General features: G+C 39.6%; 2 protein-coding genes across 2 annotated transcripts; both read left to right on the top strand.

The window, feature by feature from the left end:
• Nucleotides 1-9,681: 9,681 nt before the first annotated feature.
• Nucleotides 9,682-10,383, top strand: LOC147504817 (uncharacterized). The gene has a single exon (XM_086605371.1). The coding sequence runs from the start codon at nt 9,682-9,684 to the stop codon at nt 10,381-10,383; it is 702 nt and encodes a 233-aa protein (XP_086461497.1).
• A 1,794-nt stretch (nt 10,384-12,177) lies between these two features.
• Nucleotides 12,178-12,888, top strand: LOC147504818 (uncharacterized). Its single transcript, XM_086605372.1, has one exon. The coding sequence runs from the start codon at nt 12,178-12,180 to the stop codon at nt 12,886-12,888; it is 711 nt and encodes a 236-aa protein (XP_086461498.1).
• The last annotated feature ends 312 nt before the right edge of the window (nt 12,889-13,200 follow it).

A 13,200-nucleotide genomic window follows, 5' to 3' on the forward strand; every position in this document is an offset into this window, starting at 1 on the left:
TAGTAGTTAGTCATTAGGGAGCCCGAAAAAAAAGAAAGGCGGCAACAACTACCTCGGCATCGTCCGTAGAGGGGATCGGAAAGCGGATGATCCCAAGTAATGTAGTAAGTGGTGTAGAGTTAGGAAATCAAAAAGAAGAAAGCAAACAGTTATGAGTGATGTAGATTTAGATTTAGATGTAGATGTAGATTTAGATTTAGATTTAGATTTAGATGAAGATGAAGATGTAGATGTAGATGATGTAAATATGGATCGTGGGAAGAGAGTGTAGTTGTAGGTGATGATGAAGATGATGATAGTGAAGAAGATGACGAAGAGGGTGTTGGTGACGGAGGATGGAGGAGGAGGAGGAGGAGGATGAGGGAGGAGGAGGATGATGATGACGAGGAAGTCCCCGAAGTCCACAGACTGCACCTCCGAGTGAATATTGTGAGAAAGTCCAACAATGACTTGGAGTTCCGAGAGGTGTGTTTATGGAGGTGGCCCTCGTGTGTGTCATCTGTTATATGACTATCGCGGTGCACGTGGCTCGCAATATTTGGGAGAGGCGGAGTAATATTATTATATATTGTCTATTAGTATTTAAATTTTGTATTCTGAAAACCTTGTGCATACATTAATACTAAGTTTTTGTTGTTTTAAGGCGGAGGGGGTGTTGAAGTGTCATGGGCACCGAACAAGTTGGTACAATGGGATATCGTGGAGAGTGTTGACATTCTAAATTTTCATGTGGAGCTTCAAAGGACCGGCTTATGTGCTCGGGTCTTAGGTGTATATAAGCATCGGGATCCCGTGTTGGTCTCTCGCGTTTGTGGAGAGGTGGCATCCGAGACCAACACGTTTCATATGCCGTAAATTGAGATGACAATCACGTTGGGCGATGTTTCCCAACTCTTAGGAGTTCGATCGAGGCAAAAGCGGTGATAGGGACACCGATTTGACTCTGAAACAAAAAAAAGACTCCTCCACCAAGGTCTTGGCATACCCATGGACAAGATAGATCTGAGGAGATGAAATCCAATAAGTTCACTTCCAAAGTTAGGATGGATTTCTTGATGAAGCGATTTCTTTGGGAAGGTGACGGATGAAGATTTACTGGGATGAAAATGGGGTTGTTGTGAAGAAGCGTCAACCCAAAAAGAGTTCGCGATTTCTTTGTGAGAGCTTATTTGTTGTTTTTCTTTGGATGTCTTGCCTTCACCGACATCGTCCGAACTAGCAGTTCCGTTTGTTATCCGAGGCTTATGAAATTTGCGAGATCGGAGACTACGCTAAAAAGTGCGACCTTCTTTACTTACTTGTCTGAAGTCTTGGGACTGCCACAAGTGCCAAGGTGAAGGGTGTTTTAAAGCTATTTCACTCTCCTACGGTGTATTAGTTTTTGTTTTTTCTTTTCAATGTCAATTTTATATATCTATTACAATATTAACCGGGTGTCTATATTAATCTAGGCATGGATTTATGAGTACTTCGGTGTTCAGGGCCATTCCCAAACGATGACTATCGGTTGAGCATGTCGTACTCTCATAAATACTCGCCATACTCGGTCTTTTTATGCTAGCATAACAAATTTGCATTGAAGCATAACCGAAATGATGATTGATAATATGACTTGTACCGATGTAAGCATTTTTGTATATAAATAGTTTTATTTATTAATTGATATTATTAGTATGTGGTTAATGATTAATTTCCTTGATCATATGCTATTTGATAGGTTGAATGGTATCCCCTATCTTTGAAGTCCGAGCTATACGGCCGTGGATGAAATAGCATTTTTCGAGGGATTTATATGCTTTCTTGATAATGTCGAAAGCGATCTGAATGTTTTAGGGGTTGTCGCGTCGGTTAGGTCATGTATGCGGTTTTGTACCTTCAGATCCCCAAGACCAAAGACCTCGACGCTAACTACTTCGGACGACGGTGCGATGTGAAATTTAATGTTGTGTCTTCCTATTGGAGTAAATGGCGAGAATCACTTGATACAACTTGAACATCGAGGACCCATTCCGTCTTATCCATGGGAGTGTGTTAGTAGATACATGAGTTGGTATGAAAACAATAGCCATATTCGAATGATAAACCCCGATCATCTTAATCTCTACTCCCTACGAGTCTTCCATATCATAATCGGTGAGTTAATACTTTACAACGTTAGTTTTTTTGTTTTTATTTTGTTTTGTTTTGTTTTGGTATTTTATAAATGTAAATGTATATACTAATGTAGTTTTTCGTTTTAATTTTGGACTCGTCCCGTCGTTGATGAAATTTCTCGTTTGCTCAATCAAGGCCCCGCAATTGGGTGGATCATGATTCCACGACGATGCGGAATGAGTTCATGGAGGCATACAATTTGACCCGTGCAAGTTCATTGGCGGACGATATCGTTAAGGAGCATTGGATTTAGCAATGTTGAGTTTGGTTAGTTTAGGGTTTAGTGTGTTGAGCATTGGCACTCTTGTTGGAAGTCTTGTTGGAGTCTAGGGTGGAAATGTGTTATAGAGCTTGAGAGATTGAGTGTCTTTCTTGAGTCTGGAAATGTGTTATAGAGTCTAGGGTTTATTGTGTTGTTGTTATGTTTACTTATGCTTTTGTAACAAAGATGCTTATATAGAAAAAAAATCAAGTGATAACATTTTATTGTTCTTTGAAACTTCGAGAGATTTTTGTGGGATATGTGGAATACTTGTTGATATTCGACTTAGCGGTTTTGTCTAAGTTTGTAATCTAAGTTTATCTAAGTTTGTAATCTAAGTTTCATATTCGACTTAGCGGGTTTTGTTAGTCCGTTTACGAGATTTCTCAGATTTTTAAAGGGTACAATTCATTATGGAATTCAACCGCAAAAGAGAATCGAAATCACCGCTTTTGCTAAACACAAAAGAGAATCGAGAATCGATGGGGTTCAAGGAAACAAAACACGGTGTCTAGATCCTCAACGAGGCGTAATCTGAGAACACTTGCTTGCAACAACCGGTAGAAATATTTTGGTACGTGTACATTGTTAAAAGACCTTCATATATTTCTGCCAAAGCCACCGGTTATGTGGTGTGATAACTTAAAGTGCAATTCGTCCAAAGATTCCATGCAAGGACTAAACACATTGAGGTGGACTTCCATTACATTAGATAACTTGTAACCAACAAAGTTACGAACTCAAGTATGTTTGTCTGGAGGATCGATCGCGGAACATTTTACCAAAGGGTTATCTACTTCAAGACTTGAGTTTCTTCAAAACAAGCTATCAATTGTGCCATTAGTAGTTAGAACAACTTAAGATTCCCCAGTAACTATTTTCTGTTTTCTCAGTAAATGTTGTCTCAGAAATACAAGTGAAATCAATTAATGAAAATAAGAAAATTCTTGATCCTCAATTCTCATTCATTACGGGTAGGGTGGGCTGCATAGACAACACGAACATCTAAACTTGGGAAAAAAATGACTTGCTGTTTTTGCCTCTTTGATCGGCAGTGGCCACACCGTCCAAGAGGCAAAAAAAAGTCATTTTTTCCAAGTACTAGTTTCAACGACATGGCCACACCGTTTGATACTAAGTCCAAACGGTGTGGCTACATCGTCCAAATGCCAAAAAGCGAGAAATTTTTTTTGCAAGTTCAAATCTCAAACTACATGGCCACACGTTTTGACTTAGTCTCAAAACGGTTGTGGCCATGTCGCTTTTAATTACAACGACATGGCCATACCGTTTGAGACTAAGTCCAAACGGTGTGGCTACACCGAAAATGCCAAAAAGCAGAGAATTTTTTTTGCCAAAAGTCATTTTTTCCAAAATCAAACAAACATACATACATCCATACATTAATTCGACAAAAAATACCATCAAATTTAAGAAAATTGTATCAAAAAACAAAATTACAATTCCAACCACATGAACATTAATTACGTAGACTTATTCCTAGTCAACATCTATTATTGGTATTTCGCCCCATCATTAGTGTGCTCGTCTTCCAATACTAAATTGGGAATGTTCAATGCCGTAATTTGCGCTTTTGTCTTGCTTGTAATGCAGTATCCCAACTATCTGCAATTAAAGTGTCGAGCTCTACGCCATCTTCGTGATCGGTTTTGGAACCGGACAATCATCAACAAGTTCAACATGGACAAAATGACATCCCCTCATGCGTAAAGCGGTACCCAACACTTTCTTTTACTCTCTCGAGGATTTGCTTGGGTTCTCGGTGGCAAAATAAGATGGCGAAGACATACTTCCTAAATGTACGAGGGGCGACATTAAATCTCGAAGCAAATAGATATCCAAAGAAAGGGCATGCTCATCCACTTACGAGGGGTGCCCAACCGCGTTCATGGGAAATTGTAGGTTTCACGTTACCTAATCTCACCGTGAGTGTACAATGTACGATATAGGGGAGGTTGTCATTAAGTTCTTGTAACAACTCATTTCTCATCCACGACCACTCTTCCTCGACTTCTTCCTAATGCAATGCACATTGCTCTATACCAAGAATTGCCATCACCCACGGGTCATCCACTTTAACAATATATTTGTGCGGTTCTTTTGGAATGTCCAAACCGTAATGTCTCGGCTCCCTCGGGATGCCAATGTCTAACTTTTTGAGGTGATTTTTTTAGAAGAGTTATTCCGTGGTGTGGTTGTTTTAGGTGGTAAAGGTGATTTTTGAGAAGAGTTATTCCGTGGTGTGGTTGTTTTGGGGTAAAGGTAAAGGTGATTTTTGAGAAGAGTTATTCCGTGGTGTGGTTGTTTTTGTGGTAAAGGTGATTTTTGAGAAGAGTTATTCCGTGGTGTGGTTTTTGTGTGGCAAAGGTGGTTTGGAGAAGACTTCTCTGCAGTGGGTTTGGAGTAGCTTGGAATTTATGAGAAGGCTTGGAATTTAAATACATTCGATTGTTGCGTGAGACCCCCTCTTCATCATGCCACGTTGGGAATGTTCAAAACCAGATGAATCTCGTTTTGAAGAGTTCTCATCCTCGAGTTGGAAGCTTTCTCTTTGCAACTACCCTTAGGCCGACCTTTGGTTTTCGCCTCCTCGTGAGGTGGTTCTAGCCATGTAGTTTCTAGCACGGCAATCTCCATCAGTTTTCTAACCATAACCCTCGCTTCTTCTTGAAGCCATTTCATACCTTTTCATAAACATATCCATCGGGGTCTACAAATCGGGACCAACACCCACGAAACACTTGGAAAAAAATGTGAGTTTTCCAAAAGGGATCGATAGCACTCAAAGATATGGAACGTTCTTGCTTTTGAAGTTCAATGATTTACGTGAGCACATGACAATCCATGGTCATGCGCAAATAACACCCACAAATGAACTTCGAGTCTTTAGCGGCCAAAACACGGGTATCTAGTTCTTCATAAAGCAAGTCCAAACATTTTCTTGAGACCGGGTTTTACGAGTTCACGAAATAAAGGAATCCGGTGGTGGTCTTTGGTTACAATCGGACTCTTCTCGACGTACCTCTAATCTCGGGCAATTTGGGATCTCTAAAATCGGGTGGATCAAGTAAAACATACTTAGAAAATCATGTACGTTTGTGTTTCCTAGAACACGTTTCACCTGAGCATGAGACCGCCCGACTCTATTGGTCGTTGTACTCCCAAAGTGAATGTGTTGATCTCGTCGACAACATACTTAATCGATCCTTGTAAGGCAACCAAGTCTCTCGCAGATAACTAACAAAATTGGAGTACTCAACCCTATAGTGTTTTCCAAAGCGAAAGAATTTACGGTTGAAGATATCCCTCGATCCTCGATTTCACTACATAATCGCTCCACGAGAACCGGCCTTTTATCTACTAGTTACGTGGTGGGAAAAAATCATTGCATTTCCGAAGGGCGACATAGAGATATGCCATCTACGAGATGCTTGTCGCGCGTCGAAAACACAATATCAGCAGCACCCATCAAGGCCAAGTCCCCTGTCGGACCGATCACGATGGCCTTTCTTCACCCAAAGAAACCGTTAAACCGACGCAGAAAAAGCCCACTCATAGTCTATCGCTTGTTTTGATTGGAGCAACACTTTGATGACCGTGAAAGACTTCGGGTTGAAGTCACCCCCACAAACCGCATAAAAAGGCCACCGATACTTATTGGTTTTGTAGGTCGCGTCTATGATGAAAACTTTTGGAAAAGTCCGAGCCATTTTAACACCGTATGGATGGGCCCATAACAATCCCGTTATCTCATCCGTATTCATATCCTCTCTCACCTCCTCGAAATAATGGTTTTCGCTAACAACTCACGCAATCTCGCATTTTTGCGGCGACCGTTCATATCCAATGTCCTCACCTTGTGCCTAGCATTGTAGACTTGAAATATGCTAGATAGGTTATCAGGAAACCTATGTCTGATGGACTTCAAAACTTCTTTAGGTTTAACTCCATTTTGAGTCATCTCTGACAAGAACTTCGAATTAATGGAACGGTCCCGTCAGTAGCAAATGCATGTCCTTCAAGGGTGTTCGCTAATGGATGGTTGTGAACACCATTAAGATCGACAATTTTCCAACTATCGACGGCGATTGCCGTTGAAAATACATCTTAACTTAAATGGACATCCACGTTTCATGGTTCCCCGATTTCTCTTATTAACTTTCTCTGCTTTTTGTGTGAACGATACACCCGAACTCTCGCATTCTAAATCCAGCCTTGGTAATTTTCGGTTCCGTTAGCATTCTCGCGACTTCCCAATTACCACAACCACATTACATTGTTTTCCCGAAAGCAGTTGCCCAACCAATTCGTCACTACGTGTATGAAATACCTAAAGATATGAAAAGAAAACAACAATCAATAAACTAATATAATTTCATTTAGAAAATAAAACAAGTGAAAACAATGCCTACTATGTACCTCTTCCGTAGTAAATATTTCTGTTGTATCAATTGAAAGCGGTTGAACATCATCCACGTCATTCGAGTTTCCAGAGTTCTCGAAACGCACCGAAGGATCCTAAATAAAGAACATTTGTTAATTGATGTTTGGCTTAAGTACCAAATGCCACAAACGGTGTGGCCATGTCGTTTGAGATTTGAACTTGGAAAAAATATGGCTTGCTATTTTTTGGCATTTGAGCGGTGTGGCCACACGTTTGGACTTAGTCTTAAAATCGACATGGACACACCGTTTGGACTTAGTCTTGAACGGTGTGGCAATGTCGTTTAAGACTAAGTCCAAACGGTGTGGACACACCGCTTCAAGACTATCCAAACGGTGTGTCCACACCGTTCAAATGCCAAAAAAACAGCAAGCCATATTTTTTCCAAGTTCAAATCTCAAACGACATGGCCACACCGTTTGGGACCTAGTCCAAACGGTGTGGCCATGTCGTTTAAGACTAAGTCCAAACGGTGTGGCCACACCGTTCAAGACTAAGTCCAAACGGTGTGGCCACACCGTTCAAATGCCAAAAAAACAGCGAGCCATATTTTTTCCAAGTTCAAATCTCAAACGACATGGCCACACCGTTTGGGACCTAGTCCAAACGGTGTGGCCGTTAGTTAATTGACTAACTTCAAACGTTGTGGCCACACCGTTCAAGTCGCAAAAAAACAGATAAATCGTTTTTTTCCAAATTCAAATCCCAAACAACATGGCCACATCGTTTTGGACATCGTTGTGACGAGACCGTTTGGTGTGAAATACAAACGACCTAGCCGCGACGTTTAATTACTACATGCATAATTATTACATGTATAATTATTACATGTATAATCACTGTACACATCAATAATTCCTACATGCATAATTATTACATGTATAATCACTGTACACATTAATAATTCCTACATGCAAAATTATTACATGCATAATTACTACATGCATAATTATTACATGTATAATCATCGCATTACATTAATAATTCCTACATGCAAAATTATTACATGCATAATTACTACATGCATAATTATTACATGTATAATCACTGTACACATCAATAATTTCTACATGCATAATTATTTAATGTATAATTACTACATTCATAATTACGTTTAATTTAGATTTACCTTATTCTTATTAAATGCATCATCATCCATTCCTCTATTTTCTTCACTTTGAACTTGTTCTACATTCTCTTTTTGAATGGGGTCACTTGGAACTTGTTCTATATTTTCTTCTTGAATGGGGTCATGATGCATTACATTTTCTTCGTCATCTTCATGTTCTAAAATGGGGTTGGGCTCTTCCATTAGTGTTTAGTGTTAGGGTTTAAGGGTTTAAGGGTTTATGGTTTTTTATGGTGGAAGAGAAGAGAATAAAAGAGAAGGGTTGAAAAGGTTGCAACAAGTCAAATTCACTTTGGTTTGGGTCCTTACCAACACAAAACAACTTTTGGGACCAATGGCACATTTGTAATAAGTGTTTTAGTTTTTGGGGTCTGCCCAACACAATATGGGGTCCGGCAGTAACAAGTACCAAAACAAATGGGGACCAGAATTATATTTCGGCGGAGAGTACACAGGAGAAGACACCTGGCGGTCTAGAAGAAATGAAGAATATTAGGCCTGAGAGGGCCCAGTCTGAAGCACGTGAGAAAGAGTCTGCTGCACAAGACATTATAGTGGACCAGCCAAATACACTTATAGACCCGGTGGGCCTTAACCTGGGTAAAGATATCATCATGGAGCCCACAAACTCATAAATGAGTGATGAACTAGAGATCCAAAAATGAAAAATAACCCATGGACTGTTCTAATACCAATGCCAGAATAGATAAACAAGCCCAAGACGCAGAAATACAAGCTGAGTTTCAAACAGAAGGTTAAGGCCCACCGGGTGAGTAATAGTACAAATCTCCAAAGTGTACCTATGGAGGAAATGCAAGTGGAAATGGTAGAAGAAACACTTAAAGAAAAACAAAGATGTAATCTTGTTTTAAATACAGAAATTAAGGAATCTTTACCAACAAGGATGGGGCTAGTACATGAGCTACAAGACCAAGAGAAGCACACAGAACATCAGGAAGAGAATCTTTCATTGAACTCCACAAAGAATACTCCTCCTTTAGAAGAACTAGATAGAAAAGAAGATAGTACAGTGACAGAAGATGAAACTATAAAAGAAGATGAAAGAGCAATAGCAGAAGAGCTCAAACAAGAACCAAGAGGTCAAAAGAGAAGCCTTGAAGAGAACCTGTAAACCTTTACAATGGGGAAGAAGAGAAGAACAATAAAAAACAGATTAAAGCGACAAGCACAAGCATCAGTGGAGGAAGAACAGAATCTCAAAAGCAAAAGGCTTAAGATAAAACCACAGAAAGCTCTAGCAGGGATGAAAGAACCAGAGCTGCAAGCTACAGAAGCACAAACTTCGAAAGAGGTGGAGTCTCAAGTACAAAAGGATGGTGTTCAAAGCAAGATATCCAAAGCAGTGGAATCAGAGGCATCTGTAGTTCAAGAGAGCAACAGTCATAATTCAGAACAAGCAGAGAAAGTAGTAGCATCAGAAGAAAGCAACACAGTAAGTAAGGACTTAGAAATTCAAAAGATTGAAAATAGGAAGCACAACAGGGATGGGCTCACGGCTGCTGACCCTCATCAGCGGCCTCCTCAGATATGATAGCCATGAACTGTTGGGGAATGGGTACCTCCTCTTTAGTTCATATCTTAAAGGATCTCATCCGTGCCGAAGATCCGGATATCCTTTGCTTATCTTAAGCGAAAGCAACAGGAAAGAGAATGGAGATGATTAGAAAACAATTAAAGTACCAAGGGAGCCATGTAGTACCAACAGATGGCAGAAAAGGTGATCTTACAGTTCTATGGAAAGAAGATTGCAATGTGAACATTCTAGCAGCAACTCAAAATTATGTCACCAGTAGGGTTACAAACTTTGGTTGTTTCTCATCCTCGATTTTTACGTTTGTCTATGGAGAACCTATTTCTCATAATAGAAAGAGAGTATGGGATGACTTAACCAATGCAGCTCATCACATAGTAGATCCCTGGGTTCTTTTTGGGGATTTCAATGCAATTACAAGTCTGGATGAAAAAGACGGTGGTCACAAAGTTATAAGTAGAAGCATGGTAGAGTTTAACGACTTCATAAATGGTATTGGTCTGATTGATTTAGGCTATAGAGGTTCTAAATTTACATGGTGTAACAATAGAACTTATGGAAGTCACATCTTAGAAAGATTAGATAGGGCTCTAGCAACTCCCTCATGGCTAGAACTTTTCCCTGAAGCCAAAGTTACCATTGTACCCAATGTCAATTCAGATCATCTTGTTCTATCTATTACTTTACATAAAGCTGAACCTACTCCAAAGAAGCCTTTCAGATTTTATGAAATGTGGCTCAGAGATGAGAATTGCAAGAATGTCATAGAACAAGCCTGGAATTCCATAGAGGAAAATGATAGCATGACACTGGTTACGTAGAAGCAAGAAGCTACAAGGGAGAAACTCAAAGTGTGGAATAAGAGTGTTTGGCAATGTGGGTCTTGAGATTTAGAATGTTAAGAAGTAGCTAGAGAAACAAATGACTAGTGACATGAATCAAAGGAAGTATCAGATGATTCAAAGCTTAAAAACAAAGTTAGTTGAGTTACTTGAAAGAGAAGCAAGCATGTGGAGGCAGAAGTCAGGGCAAAACTAGGTGAAGGACTATGCAAGGAATACGAGGTACTTTCATATCTCTATAGGAAAAGGAAAAACAAGATAGAGAAACTCAAGAATGAAGACGGCATATGGAAGAAAGGTAGAGAAGATGTGAGTGAAGTGGTTAATACTTTTTTCAAAGACTTATTCAGCACTGATAGTCCAGAAATAGATAACACAATTCTGGAACTTTTCAAGCCAGTTATAACAAAAAGGGAGAATGATATCCTGGGAAAAGTACCTACCGATATAGAGATATAGAATGTTGTCAAAAAACTGCACCCTCTTAAAGCACCAGGTCCAGATGGTTTCCAAGGAGTGTTCTATCAAAGTTGCTGGGAAGTTGTAGAACCTCTTATCACCAATACAGTTAAGGATTTCTTCACTTATAATATGTTACCTCCTGATTTAAATGAAACTTTTATCACCTCAATTCCCAAAATTCCTTGCCCAGACCATATCTCAAAATTCCGACCCATAAGCCTATGCAACTTCACCTACAAAATCATCTCAAAACTTCTTGCAAATAGACTAAAAACCCACTTGCATAAAATAATATTCCCATTTCAAGGAGCTTTTGTCAAGGGAAGATTCATTGGTGACAATATAGGATTGGCAAGTGAGATCTTCCATCACATAAGAATGATGAAAAAGAGGAGACAAGGATGGCTAGCCCTCAAATTGGATATGAAAAAGGCTTTCGATAGGGTGGAGTGGAAATTTTTATACCAAGTACTAGAAAAACTTGGTTTCAGCAACAAATGGATATCAATGATCAACAAATGCCTAGAGACGGTATCCTATAGAGTGCTTCTAAATGGCTCTCCCTTGAGTCATATTTTTCCACAAAGGGGTCTCAGGCAAGGAGACCCCTTGTCACCATACTTATTCATACTTGTCACAGAAGCTTTGTCAAGACTCTTGGGTAAGGCGGAAGAGGAAAAGAAGCTGAGTGGCATCAAGATAAGGAAAAGATCACCTTCAATCAGTCACTTACTATATGCAGATGATTTGATTGTATTCAGTAAAGCTAGTTTTGAAGAAGCTAGCAACATGAAGAAGTTACTAGAGAAGTATTGCAATGCCACAGGCCAGGAAGTTAACTGGCACAAATCCAGTGCTTATTTTAGTCAAAATGTACACCATAGGCACCAGAAAATACTGATCAAGAAATGGAGAGTCAGAAAGTTCACGGAGAAGGAAAAATACTTGGGGGTGCCAATATTACTCAGTAAGAAGAAAGGGGAGGATTTTGAATATCTTGTGGACATTATGCAAAAGAAAGTTACAGGTTGGAAGGCCAAGATTCTCTCACAAGCAAGCAGAACCACTCTTCTCAAAGCTGTGGGCCATGCAGTACCAATATATGCCAGTGGTGTCTATCCTCTACTAGTAAGTACTTGTGAGAAGTTGGACCAAATACACAGGGACTTTTGGTGGAATGGCATGGATAAATCAAATGCATGGCATACTCTTAGTTGGGAAAAACTGTGTAGAGCAAAGATTAATGGAGGTCTAGGCTTCAGAAGAGCAAGGGACATGAACACGGCAATGCTTGCAAAGCATAACTAGAGAATGATACAAGATGCTGACTCTATATGGGCAAGAACTTTCAGCAGCTTATACAAATGGGATTGCTTTACTCAAGAAATAGTACAGAAGAATGAATCTAAGTCATATTTCTGGAAAGGTGTCAAGAAGAGTTTGGATGTAGTAAGAGGGGGCCTTATGTGGTCACTTGGTAATGGCAGTAGCATAAAAACATTCACTGAACCTTGGTTGTTACTCAATGACAAACCATTTCATCTGTCAGACTATGTCACTGACAATTTTTCTTTTACAACAGTGGAAAGGAGTGGATATGTGAAGGATTTAGTAGTAAATGACACTACTGAATGGAATCAAAAAAGGTTGGGAGAGTTGTTTCCCAAACCAATCATGGAGTGCATCAGCCTCAAATCAGTAATGCCAAGCAATCAAGACAAGATTATTTGGTGGAGAGAAAACAAAGGGATGCTTACATTAAAATCAGCTTATAAGATGCTTTCAAGAGAAACAGAGAAAGGAGAATGCTCGAAAAGTAATAACAGAAGTATACAAATAATCTGGAATCTCGAAATAGATGCTAGTACCCAACTATTTTTATGGAAGCTTTATATGGGTGGTTTAGCTACTGGAGATGTGTTGTTAAGAAGAAAATTCCTAGGAGATGTGAGTTGTGCTTTCTGCATAAAAGAGATAGAAACAGATTATCATTGCTTCTTAGGTTGTGAGTGGTCCAGATGATTATGGATGGGATCTATTCTTGGCCAGAGAACAATGCAGAATGAAGATAAAGATGTCAGAACTGCCCTGAACACTTTGCTTGGATGGGGTTTGCAGAAGAATGACTCTGAAGGCAGATATGCAAAGACCTATGCTATTTGTCTATTGTCGAAAATCTGGAATTATAGAAACAGGGTAAAGTTTGAAAAAAAGGAAGCTAAACCACAGGACCTCTACAATCATGTATATACTCATACAGAGCAAATCATGGAAGCTTTCAAGCCCAATAATGCCTCTCATAGGACAAATGTTATGATCACATTCACTTTAGCT

This window comes from Coptis chinensis, chromosome 4 (genome assembly GCF_015680905.1).
Source record: "Coptis chinensis isolate HL-2020 chromosome 4, ASM1568090v1, whole genome shotgun sequence".
Taxonomy (NCBI): domain Eukaryota; kingdom Viridiplantae; phylum Streptophyta; class Magnoliopsida; order Ranunculales; family Ranunculaceae; genus Coptis; species Coptis chinensis.